General features: G+C 49.3%; 3 protein-coding genes across 3 annotated transcripts; all 3 read right to left on the reverse strand.

Annotated features, from left to right (window-relative positions):
* Positions 1-204: 204 nt before the first annotated feature.
* On the reverse strand, positions 205-7,063 carry surf4l (surfeit 4, like). The gene is made up of 6 exons (XM_085366953.1): positions 6,905-7,063; positions 5,487-5,673; positions 4,729-4,805; positions 2,262-2,305; positions 1,931-2,120; positions 205-1,025 (listed from the first exon to the last, which is right to left on the reverse strand). The coding sequence occupies exons 1-6, from the start codon at positions 6,950-6,952 to the stop codon at positions 759-761; spliced, it is 813 nt and encodes a 270-aa protein (XP_085223079.1). The 5' UTR covers positions 6,953-7,063; the 3' UTR covers positions 205-758.
* Positions 7,064-7,627: 564 nt separating this feature from the next.
* Positions 7,628-15,016, reverse strand: ciz1b (cdkn1a interacting zinc finger protein 1b). Its single transcript, XM_085366954.1, has 14 exons — positions 14,956-15,016; positions 14,297-14,365; positions 13,501-13,588; positions 13,280-13,422; positions 13,130-13,188; positions 12,988-13,049; positions 12,753-12,893; positions 10,631-10,725; positions 10,459-10,552; positions 10,153-10,257; positions 8,897-9,049; positions 8,769-8,826; positions 8,487-8,608; positions 7,628-7,937 (listed from the first exon to the last, which is right to left on the reverse strand). The coding sequence occupies exons 2-14, from the start codon at positions 14,323-14,325 to the stop codon at positions 7,872-7,874; spliced, it is 1,215 nt and encodes a 404-aa protein (XP_085223080.1). The 5' UTR covers positions 14,326-14,365; positions 14,956-15,016; the 3' UTR covers positions 7,628-7,871.
* A 2,225-nt stretch (positions 15,017-17,241) lies between these two features.
* On the reverse strand, positions 17,242-19,326 carry kazald3 (Kazal-type serine peptidase inhibitor domain 3). The gene is made up of 4 exons (XM_085366955.1): positions 18,918-19,326; positions 17,722-17,882; positions 17,498-17,645; positions 17,242-17,400 (listed from the first exon to the last, which is right to left on the reverse strand). The coding sequence occupies exons 1-4, from the start codon at positions 19,324-19,326 to the stop codon at positions 17,321-17,323; spliced, it is 798 nt and encodes a 265-aa protein (XP_085223081.1). The 3' UTR covers positions 17,242-17,320.
* Positions 19,327-19,530: the final 204 nt, after the last annotated feature.

Consider the following 19,530-nt stretch of genomic DNA (forward strand, 5'->3'; position numbering starts at 1 on the left):
CCGTGTGCTGCGATTAGCTAGGAGAGGACACGCCCAGCACACAGACGCAGCTTCCAGCACGCCTAATCCCAGCGTGAGCTCACTTCCTGTTCTCGCTGATTTTGAAATAAAACACGGAGGTTGTGTCCGTCTTCTTTATACAGTCTGTGGGAGATGAGCAGGTGCTGCAGGAAACACTGAAACACACACACACTTAATGCTGCACGCTTTATTAAACTCCTCCTACAAAAACACGATAGAAAAAGACTCAGACTCAAACACTGAACGTCGTACAGAGACGAAACACACTGTGAGGAAGCAGCGCCTCCTGCAGGACGCCACGGGTTACTACAGCCTCCCCGCTCCGTACTAAAGCTGTGATCGCTCACCTGCTCAGGTGTGTTTGTCGCCTCAGAGCTGCTCAAAATGACTCTGCCTCCATTTTTGTCATTTGTCCAGCTCGTTACAAAAACATTAACGAGTGACGTCGTTGTGTCCGAATCGTCACATCGAACAGGCTGAAAACAGCAAAGACCGCCTACAAAAGCACTGATTGGATAACGCAGCAGCTGATGCCTCAGGGAGGCGGGTGGCGGTCACTGGGTGGTGCAGCAGGATGGAGGTGGAGGCGCTCCCTCGCCTCCTCTAAAATCACTCTAAGTGTCAAACATCACAGCCAGTGTGCAACAAACATCACGTGACACAAAGACGAGCTCTGATTGGTCGCTCAGAGAGCAAAAAAATAAAAATAGAAGAGGCAGAGGCGCGGCTCCTCCTCCTCACCACTCCTTCTTCTTCTCGTCCATGGAGACGCCCCCGGGCCCGAGCGCCACCACCAGTAGCAGGCCGCCGATCACCGAGGTGGTCTGGAAGAAGTCGTACTTCAGGAAGTCGTGCATGGGCGTGTAGGACGGCACGCTCCAGAAGGCGTTGATGGTGAAGTTGATGCAGAGCAGCCACGCCACCAGCGTGAGCGCCGCCAGCTTCGTCTTAAAGCCCACCGCCACCAGGACCATGAGCGCCGTCCCCACCACGTTCTGCAGGAACTGAACACAACACGCCGTCAGCACAAGGACGACGGTCACGCCCATAATTATTCAGACCCCCAAAGTTACTTTTATTCAACCTGCAAGTTTTCGTCTCCCAAACGATGTGGAGACGAGGCACCAGAGGCATCGCCGCCGCAAACACGCTTCTCTGCTTTTGTTCTCATTGGAGCAAAACGTGCCCCGCCCACAATCATTCACTCGTCTCAGTAATAGAAAAACCTTTAATAGTTATTACAGCAGACGAACGCGTCCTATAATCGCACGTCTCCACGTTTGCTCATTTGTCTTTAGCAGTGAGCTTTCAGGTCGCAGGGTCCCCTTGCCCTGATCTCTAGCTCCGCCCACAGTCTCTGCTGGACTCTGTGGGCGGAGCTGCTCAATGTTAATGTTTGTGTCTGCTAACCGTTTACTTTGCTGTGCTTTGGGTCGTTGTAGTGCTGAGCTGTCTGCTGCTGCCTGATGATGAGGAGGAGGATCTTCATGCTGTTTTTCGTGGTGGCGTTTCCTGTGATGAGCTTCCCCCCGACCCCCAGGGTGGCTGTAGCTCAGGTGGCAGAGCGGATCAGCCACTAACCAGAAGGTCGGTGGTTCGATCCCAGACTGTCCACCAAGCCGCTGCCCACTGAATCGGCTTGGACTGTTCGGACGGTGATTTTAGGACTGTGGATTTCCCAGAGACTGTGACAGTTTGTGAAGAGCGCGAGTCATTCTGGACACTTTTTGCTCAAATGTAAATAAAAGCGACGCCTCTGGTGCCTCGTCTTCTTCTCTTTTGGCAGACGCCCGTGTCATTTCCTGTCAAAAACAACTTGTTGGTTGAACAAAAGTAAGCTTCTGTCAAATCTTGCCAGGAGTTTGAATAATTACGTGGACACGTGTGGACACGTGTGGGTTTGACTCACGCTGAGCAGGCTGAGGTCAAAGTGCAGCAGCGTCATGAACATGAGGACGAGGAGGACGCGACCTCCCAGCTGCAGGAGGTGCTTCGGCGAGCTCTGATGTCCGAGGGAAGGAACTCCGGCGAACACGCTACGCGCCTCCCCCCTGCACTCTGCCAGGAGGAGGAGGAGGCCCCCGCCCAGCGCCAGGTTCCTGCAGAGGAGGACGAGGAGGATGAAGAACAGCAGATCATGTCTTTGTAGCTCCAACCTGCAGCGTCACGCAAACGTGCAGAACGAGCCGTTTCTGTCCACGACGTCGATAAAGTTATTTCAGAAAGGCGTGACGACTTACCTCATGAGGAACTTGAGGTCCCACAGGATGCTGTAAGCCACCATCTGCAGGTCACACAGAGTCACATGATCAGACTCACAGGTAACATTCTGGGACTCACCTGTTTGAAAGTTCACCTGCACCGTGTTGGCAGGACGAAACACGACCTTAACTTTTTCAGTTTAACAGATCTGACCAATCACAGCACTGCATTTGGCATCGAGTGCATGCGCAGCTGCAAACTCGCACCAGTGCTGAACACGCCTGACCACAGCGAGCTGCTGCTCCGGCTCAGCCGGCGCTGCGACATCAGAAACACAGACTAAAGCTTCCGCTCTGGATCCTCAGAGACTGCGCATACCAGCTAGCTCCTGTGTTCACTGAGATATTCAACATCTCTTTATCTCAGTCGGTGATCCCCACATGCTTCAAAGAGTCCATCATTGTTCCTGTCCCGAAGAAACCCCACCCTGCTTCTCTCAATGACTATCGCCCTGTAGCCCTCACCTCAGTAGTGATGAAGTGCTTTGAACGCCTGGTCAGAGACTTCATCATTTCTTCACTACCAGACACACTGGACCCACTACAGTTCGCTTACCGTCCAAATCGTTCCACAGACGATGCCATCTCTCATCTCCTCCACACATCACTCACTCACTTGGACACTAGAAGGGGGAATTATGTTAAAATGCTCTTCATAGACTACAGCTCTGCATTTAACACCATAATTCCCTCCACACTCACCACCAAGCTGGAGCATCTGGGACTCAGCTCATCTATGTGTCAGTGGATCTCCAACTTCCTAACTGGCAGACCACAGGCAGTAAGGATGGGCGGACATGTCTCAGCCTCCACCACTCTCAGCACTGGAGCCCCCCAGGGGTGTGTTCTGAGCCCCCTGCTGTACTCTTTGTACACATATGACTGTGTGGCCACTACCAGCTCCACCACCATCATCAAGTTTGCTGACGACACCGTCGTGGTGGGCCTGATCTCTGATAACAACGAGACGGCCTACCTGAAGGAGATTAGGAATCTGGAGAACTGGTGCCAGAGGAACAACCTCCTTCTAAACGTCAGTAAGACAAAGGAGCTGATAGTGGACTTCAGCACTAAGCAGGAGAGGAACTACCAGACCCCCGTCATCAACGAGTGCCCAGTGGAGAGAGTGGACAGCTTCAAATACCTCGGAGTTCACATCACGCAGGACCTGTCATGGTCCTGTCACATCAACACCGTGGTGAAAAAGGCCCGACAGCGTCTCTACCACCTCAGACGCTTGAGAGACTTCCAACTGCCCTCCAAGGTGCTCAGGAACTTTTACTCCTGCACCATAGAGAGCATCCTGGCGGGAAACATCTTAACCTGGTTCGGGAACAGCACCATGCAGGACAGACGAGCTCTACAGAGGGTTGTGCGGTCAGCTGAGCGCACCATCCGCTCCGAGCTCCCTGACCTGCACTCAATCTACAGCAGGCGGTGCTGGACCAAGGCCAGGAAGATGGTGAAGGACCTCAGCCATCCCAACAACAGACTGTTCTCTCTGCTGAGGTCAGGAAAGCGATTCCGCTCCCTGAAGACCAACACAGAGAGACTGAGGAGGAGCTTCTTCCCGCAGGCGATACGGTCTCTCAATCACACCACCACACAGTACTGACCCACACATATGGTTCTTACACACACTGGACTTTCTGGACTTTGTTTTTGCACAACACTGGTCACTATATTCTTCATTTCCAGTTAATACTTGTACAGCTGCTGTTATTGTGTATATATTTATTTATATTTAGATTTCTTCATACATTCTTATATAGTTCTATATTGTGTATTTTGTTGTACAGTTATTTCATTTTCAACTTTAATTTATATATTTTATTTTATTCTTTCCTAGTTAAATTTACCCTTTTTAATTTTTCATATTTATTTCCTATCTTATTCATAGCCTTTTCCTTTTTTGTTTTCTTTAGGTCACGAGCAGTTGTCCAAGCATTTCACTGCATATCGTACTGTGTATGACTGTGTACGTGACAAATAAAATTTGAATTTGAATTTGAATTTGGATCAAACCGGGAATCGTCCCGGCCGCTGCCTGCTCCCGCCACCTGGATCGTCCACGTTTCTTCCTTTTCTCCTTCGGAAACATCGTCACCTCTTCCTGTGCGCTCCACTTTACCCGGAAATCACAGCGCTTTCAATGTGTCTACAGTACACGCCCCCCCGCACACACACACGGTCAGCTGTGGCTCTTCTTTCAGAGACAAAGAACAAAACGTTTATGTTTCAAACAGGAAACGTTTACTCTGATTTATCATTTAAGACCACAGCAACTTCCTGTTTGGGAGTCTGAAGGCGTGACGGCGCAGTGAAAACCGACTGAAGCTCGCTGACCATCACGTCAAAAACCTGCAATACTAAACATGAAACACGTGTGTGTGTGTGTGTGTGTGTGTGTGTGTGTGTGTGTGTGTGTGTGTGTGTGTGTGTGTACCTGCAGAGCGATGATCCCAAACAGAGCGCCGCAGGCGTGCTGAACAAAGTTCCTGCTGAGGATCAACACGCAGCAGCCTGCAGACACACACGTGTTACATGTTTAATGTGGAACAACTGAGAGCTCTAAATCACCAATAATCAATCAATCAATCAGAGACTGGTGCAACAACCCAGGTGCTCGCAGAGATCATTACACACACATACGTATAAATGTACAGGCAGGGGACCTCTGTCCCTAACTGTCACCAGTGTGCGAGTCCTCGGAGCCCCGTCTGCATTCGGACCTGCTCGGATCACCACGGTTTTCATTAGATCCTAGTACCTGGTACCAGGTGCTTTAGCAGGTGCTCGGCCGGGGTTCCCAGCGATCTGAGCAGGTATTAAAGTGTGACATCATCAGACTGCATGGCACAGATTGGCTGGTCAGTAGCGTCAGTGTGACGAAGAGCTGCAGATCGAGCAGCAGGTACACCGTCGCCTCCACGTCCACCTTTGCTGTAGCGTTCGCCTTGCATACTAATTATGCTGCAGGACGCTCAGACACGTTGCTATGACGACAGCCACGCAGGTTAGGTAGTCCCAGACAGTAATGAGAACCAGGTTAATGGAAAAGGGCCTCATATGTGTACAACGAGGTGTGAAACGCCCGTCCCCACAAGAAGGTGTCAGGGTTACAGTTAGGCTGGGCGTTCAGTGATGGTTAGGATGAGCATTTTGTCAATTAGATGAAAACGTGTGTGTGTGTGTGAGTGTTACCCAGCTGTCCCAGCAGGTTGATGAGGACGAAGAGGTTGGCGATGAAGAGGCCACAGCTCCAGGTGGAGTCGATATACTCGCTCTGCTCGCTCCACTGGAGCCACATCCTGATGCCGTCCTCGAGGAAGGTGCTGACCAGGCAGAGGCGGGCCACGTGGGGGAGGTAGTGTTTGGTCACCCGCAGGAACTAAAGCAGCGGGGTGATCAGCACACTGTTAGTCACTTTATTAATGTAGCACCGACTGCGTTTTTGTACATGCGGGGTTTAAAATACAAAGAGGCACCAAGAGCTGCAGTTCCTCTGACATCCAGCAGAGGCAGCAGTGAGTTGGTCCCCACAGACTCCCATGTTCAAAGAAGTAAACATGTTTACAGCCGGACATCATGCTGCGAGGTCACTGTACTAACAGGCTGAAGCTAAAAATCAGCACAATGTTTCCTTAGATTAAAAACACATCAGCTGCTGATTCATGAGCCACAGCTTCAGGTAGACACGCCCACATATTTATTATTACTTTTAAAATACTTTAACTTGACTCTAACACGGTTGTTTAAATGTGGATTAACCAAGAAGATGATGATCATCGTGTGTGTTTCACGGCTGCGTGGAGGACGTGAGCTACCTGCTGCTGCAGCAACACTTTCTGTGTCGCTCCGTGGCGGAGGGTTACTTTCAGAACTTCCGGTCAGCTGCGCATTGATCGAACCAGACTCCGGTAACAGGTGTTTTCATTGAACCGTTCCCGGTTCGTCAGCAGTGATTCACGGCTGTGAGAAGAAACTATACCGCTCGGGCACGTCAGGACCCCGGCCTCGCCTCCGCGTGAGACCCAGCTGAACCACGAATTCGTTACTTTACTCTCAAACGTACATTTTTATAAAACATTTAAATGTTAATGTGTAAAGCAGCCCTGGAGCGATCAGAGCTCTCCTGAGGTCGAACATCATCTCAGAGGAAAGTCACCCATCATTATTTCCGTTTTCCTACAAGCTGCGAACGTTTCACCAGACTCGATTTAAAATCTGTCACGTTTCAACTTTCCTCGAGTCTCCACAGACACCGTTGGTTTGTAGAAAACACCTGAACACGATCATCCATCGTGTAAAGTCGTTCTTCATTTCGGCCAACAGAACAACTCAATAAAGATCGCATTTTTGGTGTTTTAGTGAGAATGAATCTGCACCACGGTCTTTCCTGTTCCAGCCTCCCGATGACGAAATCTGCTGCTTTGCTTCAAACTTCATGAAAGTTCATTTTAAAGCAACGAAGCTGTTCCGGGGAGCAGCTGGCCTCTGCTTTTCGAGCTGACTAAACTTGTTTTGCAGCAGAAATCACCGAGCTTTCAACAACCAGATGTTTGCGATAACCGGACCGAGTCCCAGCTCAGCGTGTCGCCGCTCCGGGTGCGCGAGCTTACCTGGTCCGCCACATCCTCCGCCTGGCTCATGAGGTCTCCGTGTCCCATCTCTGGCTCCGACGGTAAGGCACTTCAGTGCGGAAAAGCAGCTGCCAGCTCACGTCCCGGTCCGGTCCGCAGTGATGATGAAGATGCCCCGCTGCTGCCTCCTCCGACCCACAATCCTCCGCCCTGAGCAGGTAGGGCGCCCCCTGCGGCCGGGCTGGGTACAGCATGCCACGTGGACCGGTGTTCTGACAAAACGTCCTACCTAAGTAGTTTATGCACATTTGTGCTGTCAGCGCAAATGTAAGTAGGTATGACGGTTTGCCACTTAACTTTGCCCATCAGAGTATGTTTCTAGCTCTTATTAACAAAGGTAGGATGATTTGCCACTGAATTTCGTGTTGTGCGCATGCGTAGAAACAACGGGTAGGATGGTTTGTCAGGTAGGATGGATTCCCAGAACATCGGAACATGAAAGTCTAACCCAGCTCAGATGTGACCCGAACACGTCGGTGGTTCTTGTTCTTTCACGTGGGCTGTGGGGATGTAGAAACACAATGAACATGATGCACGGCTGAGCCACCAGGGGGCGCTGAATGACATAAACACTGATAACTCTGCAGGATGAATAACAGTGTGATCGTTTCATTCTCTCATAATGGTAATAATTTATTTAACGAAACAGAAGTGTTAATAACAGTTTTATGACATCACACACCACGAGAAACAAAGCCGGTTATGAAAACATGATTTATTAATGTTTGCATATTAACAACGATGAAACTGACCGCTGTCAGTCATTGTGCAGGTGTCAGGTGGAAACCTGCAGCTGTGAAACGTTTCTCTCACTGCAAACAGAACACACATGGACAGCAGTCCACCTGTGACCTGCAGCTCCTGCAGCAGCCACCAGTCAAACAAAAGAAAGGTGATCAGAGCTCCACCTGGATGCAGCAATGCATTGTGGGACACGGTGAGGCGGTCAGGGTGGAGCAGATCGGTCCTTGTCCCTCTGTCCTCGCCGCCTCCTCCTCTGAGCACGGTGTCTCTAAAACAACAAACAACAGGCAGCTGGGTTACCTGTGTGTGTGTCTTCCTGTCTAGCTATCTTTGCGAGGACCGAAATCTGCATTTACCATACTTGTGAGAACCAACAGTCACTTGTGAGGACACACAACCTGGTCCTCACAAATTTGAAGCATTTTTGAGGCTCCAAATGTGGTTTTAGTGTCAGGGTTACAGCTAGGCTAGGGCCAGGCATTCATTTTTAATATGGGGCTAGGGAAAGGAAGGTCCTCACTAAAATAGCTGAACGGGGTTGTGTGTGTGTGTGTGTGTGTGTTAGTATTAGAGTGAAACCTGCAGGTACAGGTGAGATGAGGTCACCTGTCAGGTTCCCTCCTCCTGTGTGGTCTTTAGCTCGACTGCAGCAGCTCTGAGCTTTCACTCTGGGCTGTACCTGCTGCACAGGTGCGTCTGTGCTGCTGCAGGGACATTAGCTCACCTGTGACTGTCCACATATTTATGCTGCGCACTCTTCGCTGACACACCTGTTACATACATGAAGTTAGTCATTAAATATAAAGCAGATATGTACCTGCAAGTGGAGGTAGTGTGTGCGTGTCCTGCAGTGTGCGTGTCGAGCTGCAGCTTCACTGTAGAAAAACTTTTTGCAGAGTCGACACATGAAGCCACAAACAGGAACCACAAAACTGCTTCCTGTGGGGACAGAGAGTAAAGCGTCACTTCCTGTTTGTCGCAGAGACACGAGACAAAATCCACAGACACACTGATCTACGCCTTCTGGATTTTCTCTCTACAGATCGTCCACCGGGGGGCGACAAAGCTCCATCAGCTGGTTTCGACCTCCGGGACGTACCGCACGCCGTGCTGGGGTCATACTCTGCTCGCCGCTTGTCCTCCTCTTCCTCAGCCACCTGAAACAGTTTAAAGTCGTCACTCCTGAATCGTGATTTCACTCGACGCCACAGGACGTCCTGATTTTACCTTTTCCTTTGTTGCTGCATCCTCTTCCTCGTCAGCTACATCCACTTCTTCCTCCACCACCGCCCCCTCCTCCTCTTCCTCCCCCTCCTCCTCGAAGCAGCCGACAGCATCCACAGTGATGAGCTCCTCCTCCTGAGCCTCCTCCAGGAGCACCTGGGAGGAAACAGGAAACATCAGCTGTCCCACAGAGGGGCGGGACATCCTGCTGAGCAGCGCCCCACAGAGTGGATCCCGCCGTTGACGGTCACGCGGACAGTCGTTGCTTCGGTTTGTTTCACTGAAGTTTTTAGTGAACACAGACTCAGGATACACGTCACCACCAGCGTCTGCGACACTGACCACCTGACAGCCACAGCCATCCGGTTGTTCAGTCTGACGTCACTAGCCGTGTCTGGGTCTAAACTCCGCTGCAGGTCCATATATCAAACGATCACTATGGCATTACTGAGAGTTGAAAAACTGTCTAAAGTCTTTCATCTTTAATAAAATGATCAGCGTTCTGCTCTACCAGGTGTAACAATTGAGTTTAACATCCAGGCATCCATGAAAACGGAATTTATGACATTTAACGGAGTTAGAAGTTAGCAGGGAGTTAGCTCGCTAGCTTCTATCTAAATACAATATAGCATGTCCTGACTGCGGGGTTTTGGAAACAAATTAAAACGTACAGCTCTGTTATCACTTCCAGCATAAATGAAGACAGAAAACTAAACAGCAGTGACGTTTGTAGGGTTACTGAAGTTGGGCTAGCTGGTATATAATGATGTGCTACGTGACCGCTAGCGACATAGCTATGTTAGCATAATATAAACAAGCTAACTTTTTTTTCCACTCGATAAAAGTTAACGTGAGTGTTCTCGGTGGTCAGAAACAAATGTAATCGCATGGCAGGATGCTGTAAAAGGACCAAACTTCAGCCAGGAGAACAACTGAGATAATCCATCCACAATACGAGGTTAGTCATTCATATACTGCTGCATGGGCTGGGCTGTAGTTACATCCTAAGGTTTTAAAAACTGAGCTTAAATAAATGATTAGCGGTAATAAAAGCCGAGGGAGGTCAACAGGGATCACTGACTGTTTTAGGAGCTTTTTGAGATCAAATAGAAGAAAATACATAACATTAAACATGTTAACAACACAAAAGCCATATTAAACGCAGACTACTTTAGACCCGGAAGTAGGATTCTTCGCGTCATCACTGAACAACCGGATTGGCTTCCTGCTGTCACCTGACTGCCGACGCCCTCACTCACCTGCTGTTTATGTTCCGATGACTTCATGTGCTCCACAAACTTCCTGGGCGTCCTGAAGTGACGTCCGCACACCGGACAGAAGGGCCGGCAAAGCTGCTTGCACATCTGGAACGAACACACACACACACACACACACACACACACACACACACACACACACACACACAGTCTTCTATTGACATTTTAATCTGCACAGTTGGCAAGTACACTGACAGTAAAGGGCTATTCTATTCTATTCTACTCTGATCTCTGTTGGGTAAGGAGGCGTGTCTGCGCTGATACGTCATCATCACGTCTCACTCTCACCTTGTGTCGTTTGGTCCGCCGATGAATGATGACATCACCGCTGAAGTGAGTCTGACAGGTGTCACACCAGCGCTGCGACTCACGGCGGCGCCCCCTGCTGGCAGAGTGACACACCTGAAGGTTTTCAAACTAAACAAATCAGAGCCCCTGATCTGTGTGTGTGTGTGTTCACCTGTCCTGCGGTGTGTGTGTGTTGAGGTGGATGCAGTGTGTGATCTCCTGCAGCTTCTTCACGTGTTCAGGTCCTGCCATGTGCTCCTGAAACAGCTGGAAATAAACAGAGCACACCTGTAGACACCTGTGCACGTCCACCTGTCACATGACCTGACATCCACAGCTGGTGCAGATGTGCAGACTGAGGTTGGTGACGTTGTGTCTGGTCAGCTGTTCGTCACAGAGCTCAAGTTATTACAGGTGTGTCTGGATGAAGCCACCTGATTGGTCAGGACTCACAGCGACGGCTGCAGAGCCAAGCTCACCTGTTCCAGGACGTGCAGCAGTGGCATCGCATTATTCATCATCAAAGCACTGAGGGAGGGGCACGAACCGCGCTCTGACCTCTGTGGTCCAGGTGTAACTGGCTGCTCTTCACTACTGTTTCCCCTTCTGTTTACCTCGCGTGTCTGAATTTACAGTTTTTCATTTTGCAAAATCATCATGCAGAGCTCGGGTGCATCCCTGCTCCTGTTTCCCACCTGCAGACAGTCTTTACGCTGCCGCCTGCCTTTGGTGGCTTTTTGGCAGAACTGTAACGTTCAGCAGTCGCCTCAGTGTTCTCTCACACAACAAAACCACACGCTAACCACACGCTAACCACATGCTGACTGTACTCCAAACACGCTAAACGTCGCTAATCTTTCACATCTCAAAACTCTCTTTTTATCTCGCTCTCTCTCTCTCGCCGTCGTACTCCAAAAACTCCTCCCTCTTCCTAAACGACCTAATGTCACGTGTTGCTATATCATTTTTTAATTGGTCAACATGGTACATTTTTCCACCAATAGGAAAGGGTCGCAGGAGCGCGTTCCTTAGAAAACACCCGTTTTGTCTGCAGTTCGTGGCGGCTTTGAAGATGATGCTGCTGCGTCGGCCATGTTTGTCGGGTCATCCGTTGTTTTAAATCGGCTGCTAGTCGATCGATGAGCCTCGGAGCGTTCACAGCCACTCGCTGCTGTCAGTGACTCTGACTTTAAAACAGGAAGCAGGTGCATGCGCTAACTGGGCAGAGGCAACAGCAAATGTTTCCAGATGTTAGCAAAGACTTGCTGTGGAGAAAGCTGTGGATGTCCTGAGTAGGGGTGGGTTTTTATAATCCATTCATTAAAATCCTGAATCGATTTTTTAATATAAATTTATTTTGCCCGAAACGCCAGAACCTCAGGTGAAACCTCACAAAATTTCAACAACCACCAAACAGCTAAAACAGTAAATGAGAGCAGGAACACGATTCTGCACGGAGACGTGAACACACAGCGCGGAGCCGCGGATCAGAGTCAGCGAGATGTGACTTTCTGACCGACGGCACGGACACGGTCGGGGCTGAAAGCCGACAGCTCGCTGATGCTGATGTTTCAGCGGGTCGGCGCTTTGTGTTCACGCCCTTTTTGCGCCGATTCTAAAGCTGTTAGTTTATCTCTCTCCAAACAACACTGACCGAACCAGGATAAAATCTCACTTCATGCACAGCTCTCTCGCTCTCTGTTTCCTGCATTATTCGCTTGCTTGTTACGCACCAGTCTACTGTTGTTTACAGGCTGTCGGTCGCTGTTTTGTTTTTTCGTTTACATACTTCTGAAAAGAAAACCTCATTTCTGCTGTTCAATACTGAACAAATTTAAACTTTCTAAAATTATGCAAAATGTAAAACGCCGTGTCTCTAATAAAACCTCTGTAACTTCAGAGGTGACGTTCATATGTTGATTCATGGTTTTCTTTCATTTTTGATGTACTGCAGAACATTTTTATAAAATCCAGAACAGGAAAATCTCCTTCATGTTTCTGTGTTTTATCTTCAGCTACTTTGACACAAAGGCCTCACTGTGACGCTCACACCTGTGATAAAGTCTTGCGTGTGTCAGCTTCCTTTTTATTGATACAAAAATATGTAAATGTACCGATCTGAATTATAATATTTCTGACTGTCAAAATTTCCCAGATTCAAATCGAATTTAATCGAATCGATTCTAGAAATCAGTGACGACACCCAGCCCTAGTCCTGAGTGTGCTGAGGACACCTGACTCAGGTAAGACTGAACGAGGCAGAGGAAGAAGAAGAAGAGCCGAGGGTTTCTTACCAGGAGAGAGCGACACGTGAGGTCACAGACGTGACAGTGGAGTCCGCCCGTCTGTCTCTCGGCCGTCCTGTCCGTCTGTCCAAACTCTCGGCTCTCGCTGCTCTGCTGGATGGTGACCTTCAGTGACCCCACGCCCTGCAGCTATAAACACATCACGGTAGGTTACCTGACAGTCAGGTGTGTCTCCATTACTCTGTGGTTCCGACTGCAGATGGAGCATCGCATGGTTCTTTACCTCGGCCACTCTGCTGTCCTCGCTGTCCTCTGCTGCCCCCTGCTGGCCGGGAGGAGGAACATCTGGTGACACAGAGAGGGAAGCTTTATCAATCCGCAGCACAGGACTGAAAATCAGCCTGAAGGATGCCACAGAGACACACCTGCCGCTGGAGCACATGACCCGGGGACTCTGCTGGGCGGAGCAGCGTCGTCCTCCATCCTGTGAAAAACATCAAAAACACACCGAGTGAGTCGAGTTCCTCAGATGTCAGACAGTGACGTCGTTTGTTCCTAGCAGACGACCTCCCAACCTTGCTCGCTTTGAATCCGATTCTTCTGATCCTCCCTCCAACCCCACGCCTCCAGGCTGGCTCGGCCCATCAGCACCCCTCTCTTCTTCTGTGGCGGTGGAGCTGCAGCGTGGCCAGCTCTCAGTACTTCCTGTTTCTGACGCCTGGACAAACACAAGGCATTAAACCAGCAGGAGCTGGGGCTGCAGCGGGGACGGGGAGGCAGAGTCTGTTTTGGGTACCTGCTGGGGTGGAGGCGGCCTCCTCTGAGCAGCACAGACAGGGAATCGAACCCTCGCCAATGCACTTCCTGCAGTGGGTATAAAACACCTGCAGGTGGAGACCAACATGTGAAGCAGCGTTTATCAGCAGCACCCACAATGCATTTCACCTTTGTTAAGGTTCAAAATATTGGGGATGGAGACAAGAGAAAAACCACAATAACAACACTGGTCCGGTCGGGTTGAGTCAAACGATGATTTAATGATCACACACGTGGGAGATGGACACTGATGCAGACAGCCTCAAAATCTCAAAATGGTGGAGCATTGCTCAAACTTTTATAACCTCTGGTGCCTCCACCTTATCATACAAAGCCTAAACATTCACATGCTCTCTCTCACACAGCGCCTAAGCTACGACCTTGGCTCCCTGTTTATCTGCTCCTGCTGAAATGGGGCAGAAAACTCCAGCACACTCTGTTCTCTTCTACTCAGACAAATTAGATTTCTTATAACAATATCATTCATTCACAACAAGTCAGCAGTTTAATGTAATGCAAATCAGTTTAACTAATGCAATAGTTATCAGCTTCTTCTAATTCAGGAGAATAATGCAAACTAAAACTACATAATAATTCACAATCTTTAATTAGGGGTATAACATGGCATAAAATAATATTATAATCTAACACCTTCTATAAGTTTATCACACATTCAAATCCACGACAGACGTCTGAACCGTCACGCCTGCTCTGAAAGACCTGACATGTGTGTCAGGTTCAAGTCAGAGAAACAACACCTGACACAGGTAACTCACCTGTCTGTCCTCTGTGGCTGTTTGACCATGATGAAGGCGTGCTGACCTCTGACCTCTCAGCAGCTGTACCTGCAAAGATGAAGTTTCTCCTCTGACGTCCGTCATATATGAATGTAAAGCAGTTTTCTTACAGATTCATAACGTGTCTGAATGATTTTAATATGAATTCTGGGAATCAGCCGATAAACAAACCAGCTTTAAATCAGCACATTAAACAGAAATCTGGCACTAAATCAAACCGCAGTTCCAGGACAAGCAGAGGGAGGAGACTTTTGTCATTTCAAAGTCTTTAACATTACAGGCTTCACTTCTGTCACGGAGCTCATTACAAACCTCGAAGCGTAAAGCCGCGGAGAATCAGGTCTGCTATTTGGTGTGTAAGCCGAATTAAAACCGGGCTTTTAGAGACTCGTAATATGTCTTTATAAATTTCTTATCTGAAACTTTACTCAATCAGCAACGAAACAAACAATAAATTAGCACATTTTCAACAGAGACATCCCACTACTAGCTATTAGGCTAACAAGCTAAACTAACGTCTCCAAACAAACACAGTCTGACTTTAAACTTTTTCCTCTATCGTCCTGTTTAAAGACACGAACTAGTTTAATAATCAGAGTTTACACGTTTAAATTGAACTCCAGGTTACTTTAGCTCACCTTAATGTTCAGCAGATGCTAAAGCTAGCTCAGTTACAAGTAAACACATACTGACGATGATACTTGTGTCTTCTGTCGCCCCCTGCCGGCGCGGAGGAAGACATGCGGCCAGCTGAGGAACTACAGGGTTCAGATCCTGGGCCATCTGATCTCAGGAATTCGCATGATAAGGTGGGGCCAGGTTTCACAATGAGCTTACCTGAAACTCTGGCTGATTGTGACCCACACCCAGTTTCCCACCTTGGCTCAGGCGATTAGAGGATCATCAGGGGGTCCTTTTGTCCCTCTGTGGGGGGATACTCCCACTAGGTTTATATCTGGGACTCTCCACCATTTGACCTTAGAACTGAAGAAGCTTCTCGGATGAGAGGTGAAACGTCTTCAAGCAACTTAAAGAAGTCCAGACGCTTTTCTTTGCAAGCTCCTTAGACTACGATGACCTGGATGACTGAGAACCTTCACAGACATACAGGGTTCAGAGGTACACGGAATCATCTGTGCACGTTTATATTTGTGCTGTTTTCTGCTACAGTCGGCTTTTCAGAATTCTTTTTTCTGTGTTTCTGTTTCTTCCCAGTCACCAAAAACATTTCAGAAATAACAGATGGGCTGCAGATTTATCCAATAAATTCAGCTAACAGCAAGAAACAGTAAGTAAACTGCATAAAGAGCAAAAATGCAGTTTGTGTTTTTAGTTATTGTTTAATTTTTAATTTATTGTAAATATTGTGTATAATAAAAATAAATTTAATTAATAAAAAGTGAAATGGTTTTTTTATAGCTTTTGTGTATTTTACAACAGTTTTGGATTACATTGGTGATCAATGTGCATCACCCCTAAAATAAAACAAAATAGAATCTGTGCCTAGGCTGCGTATATTTGCATGTAGCAGTGAGTAAAACAATAAATGAAGTAGAGTGTTGTTTCTTCAGCTGTGTTTCGTGGCCTCTGATTGGCTGGTCTGGAAGTCTGGTAGTTATTTGCAGCTTGTGGTAAATCTGCTGGAATTTCCTGGAGAAGAGCCGCAGTGTGTCGCAGACAGGAAGCACTTCCTGAGATGATCTCTCAGAGATTTATGGCGGAATAAAAGCGTCTGAGTGTGAACGGTAATGTTTCTGACAGAGAGCAGCAGTCGTTATATTTCATCTTTCTGCTGTGTCACGTTGGGCTCAGCTGCTGTAACGTCTCACAGTAATCATCCCAGCGCTGACGGATGTACAGCTGAGGTTCTGATCCTGGACAAATGCAAGACTCCTGGAGGTCGTGCCTCCCTGTCGTCATTATTTTGATATGAGTGACGTGATGATGCCAATAAGCAAAGCAGCTGATGTCTTTATAGCAGCACACACACACACACACAGTTGTTTTCATATCTTAGTGGGGACATCTAACTGACATAATGCCTTCCCTAGCTGCTTACTCTAACCATAACCTAACTGTAACCCTGACACTAAAACCACGTTTCAAAAACAAAGTGCTGAGCTTTTTAAATGTGTTGTGTTGGGCTCGGGCTGCAGGACCTCCTGAAACAGGCCGGACTGAACCAGATTTAGATTCTTGGAAGTCGGAGTTCCTCTGAGACAGCAGCTGGAATGAAATCCTCTCCATGCATCTGTCTGACATTCACAGGAAACTGAAGCAACATGTGGTGAAACGATCAGCCAGAAGCAAAGCCAGGCCGTGCTCCAGCTGCTCTGAAGCCTCCACGTTCCATTCAGGCTCCTCAGCACCGTTAGCCTTCAGGACTGAAACATGAAGCACCAAAGCCTGCAGTTCCTCTAGCATCCAGCAGAGGCAGTAGTGAGTCAATCCACACCAGTGACTGTAGAAAACATGGGCTGTATCCCAATTCAGGGTCTGCAGCCTTAAAGGCCGCATTTTAAGGCCGATTACGGCATTAATTAGTTAGATGCCTTCTAACTAATAGCCTGCTAGCTAGCTTGGTTAGAAGCTAGCTAGCAGGAGTTGATAACTCCCTCTCTTGCCCAAATAAATTCATTTGAGGTTGCAAGAACTCAAAATGGTACTAGCCCAAACTGAAATGCCCCTTTTTAGAGTTAACTGGGCAAGCACTGCCCGCCCTGCTTGCCCAGACATGCACTGGAAGGAGGAAAAACTGTCTATAACCTCAGTGCTATGAGTGAAAATGTGAAGGTCTGTTAGAGGCCAGAGGTCAGTTTGTAAACCTTTATTCATAATTTTAAAAAAAGTTTCACACAACAGATCTGACAGGAGACGCAGGCTCGAACGCCCAGCACGCCAAGTGTCCATGTCACTGCCCCGTGTGATGTCAGAGTAATGTTCGCATATACAGAGAAGAAGAAAATCAGAGACGCCTGTACAGAGGAGGTGACATCATGAAGCTCAGTAGATGTCCTGGTCATAGTCTGCGATGTCCATCGGCTGCTTCCTGTCACTGTTAGCCAGGTAGGACGACAGCTCCTCTGACAGAGCCGCAGACAGGTGGAGACAGAGACACGTCAGTGAGACAAACCCGAGTCTTTTAGTTTCCGTTTCTCCCATTTCAAACGCCTGTCTCACCTGCTCCCAGCACTCCCAGTACAGCCGAGGCCGAGGCCGTCCCCAGGTTGTTACGAGCTGTGCAGCGATAGGTCCCAGAGTCCCCCGTCTCCGCCCCCTCAATCTGCAGCCAGCTGGAGAGCTCGAACTTCAGAGGACCGCCTCGAGACTGCGAGAGAGACAATCAGACAGGTACTGAAATCTGTCCCAGAGGGGCGGGGCTGCAGGCTCAGGCGCACGTGTACCTGGACGGAGATGTGCGGGTCGTCTCCGGGCAGGACGACGTCTCGTCCCTCCTTCGTCCACTCGACCAACGCCATCGGAAACGCAAACACTTCACAGAGAAAGATGAGACTGCTGCCCGTCCCGTTCACCTGACTGTGAGGAGGCACCTTAATGACCGGCACTGCCACAGGTGAGAGAGAGGTTAGGCTGGGCGGAGCAGAAATCTCAGACTGTGTGTGTCAGTCATTACATGTGAGGAGCGATCAGCTGACTGATGACCTCAGAGAGCTCACATACAGAGATGAGATGACCTCTGACCTGCAGTTTTACTCTGTGCTGATTTCAGGTGTGTGTGCTCGTGTTTTTGGGCCCTCTGGGGTCCCGTAGGCGCTCAGTGTGAGGCGACCGTTTCCTGGATGAAACGTGAGTTCGCCCCTTTGCTCGAGATCTGACGTCTGCTCTTCGTTTCCATTTTTAACTGAAGCCGTGCACGCCTGACCTCTGAACTCTAATGCAGATAAAATGGCGCTCAGCTTGTGGAGCTCAACACATCAAAACAGCTAAACCAGCTCGGCCTGGGCTCCTCCTCTTTACTCCGAGGGCTAAACCACAGAGACGGGGTGAACTGAGGAACTCATCATCATCATCAATAGAGCAAGCGCAATCGTATAAATATTTCAGGACCATGATCAATGAAAACTGAACTGCGATGAGAATTGCAAATCAGTCTGCAGAAAGGGTCACAGCGCATTTACTGCCTCAGAAAACCTGCTCATTTCCACACTGACCGAACTATTTGAACTTTGTTGCGTGGTTCGGTCACACCTCTGTCACAGAGCAAACTCACTGGTGGTCTGACAGGTGAGTCACAGCCCTGTTTACCTGCCTGTACTCTAAACAGGTACAGACGATGCTTTATCACTTCTTAATAATGGCTCCATCCTCTACGGGGTCAATTTCAGCTTCTTGCCTCAGAATATGTGTGTGTCCGGTTTAAATATGTGTGCTGTTTTGTGAAAGGAAGCCAAACGATGTCATTCCCCTATAAAGCAAATTTACCTGCAGGTAAAAGTAAAGGAATCATCACCATTATCATCACATGTGAGCTCTCCCAACATATGTACCTTTAAAAATATGAATGAATGAGGTGAGCAGTGGAACAGCAGGTGGTTACCTGCCCTGCGGCTCCCACCTGTCCTGCCTCAGGTGTTCCTACCTGTCCTGCAGGGGCCCCTCCCCGCGGTGTGGAGCTCGGGTGTGGAGTAGACGGCCTCCCTCAGCTGACACATGTTCATGTATGTTCTCCCGTCAGAGCCGCACACCGGCTCCTGCTCCTCACACACGCACTCCTCCTCTTCATCCTCTCCTCCTCCTCCTCCCGCCTCACACCGCAGTCCGCTCCCACACAGCCCGTAGAACACGCTCCGGTTCCCGGGGTCGCAGGGCTGGCCCTCTAGGTTCCCGCACTCCAGGCAGCAGCCGCAGGAGTTCGGCACCAGCCCGGCCCGGCAGCCGCCGGGCAGCGAGCACCGGTCCGGCTGGCACGGCCCGCAGAGCCCCGGCGGCGCTCTGCACGGGCGGAGGCTCAGCCAGAGACAGAGCAGCACCAGAGTCCGCATCTTCATCCGCCGGTACCGGCGGGACTCTGACCGGGAACAGAGACACAACAGAGCCCGGGCTCACACCGGCATCCCCCGCGTCAGACACCGACAGCCTCCGGTCAGAGTCTCGGTAGAGTCTCTGGTTCAGTCCCGGTAGTGTCGTTCAGCGTCCCGGGCTGCTGACGGGCTTTCTGTCTGTGGCAGGTTTGAACAGCTGAGCTGCTCGCG

The sequence above is a fragment of the Diplotaxodon limnothrissa genome, linkage group LG12, assembly GCF_057381915.1.
Source record: "Diplotaxodon limnothrissa isolate DT_005_m linkage group LG12, D_limnothrissa_male_GT1.1, whole genome shotgun sequence".
Lineage (NCBI taxonomy): Eukaryota > Metazoa > Chordata > Actinopteri > Cichliformes > Cichlidae > Diplotaxodon > Diplotaxodon limnothrissa.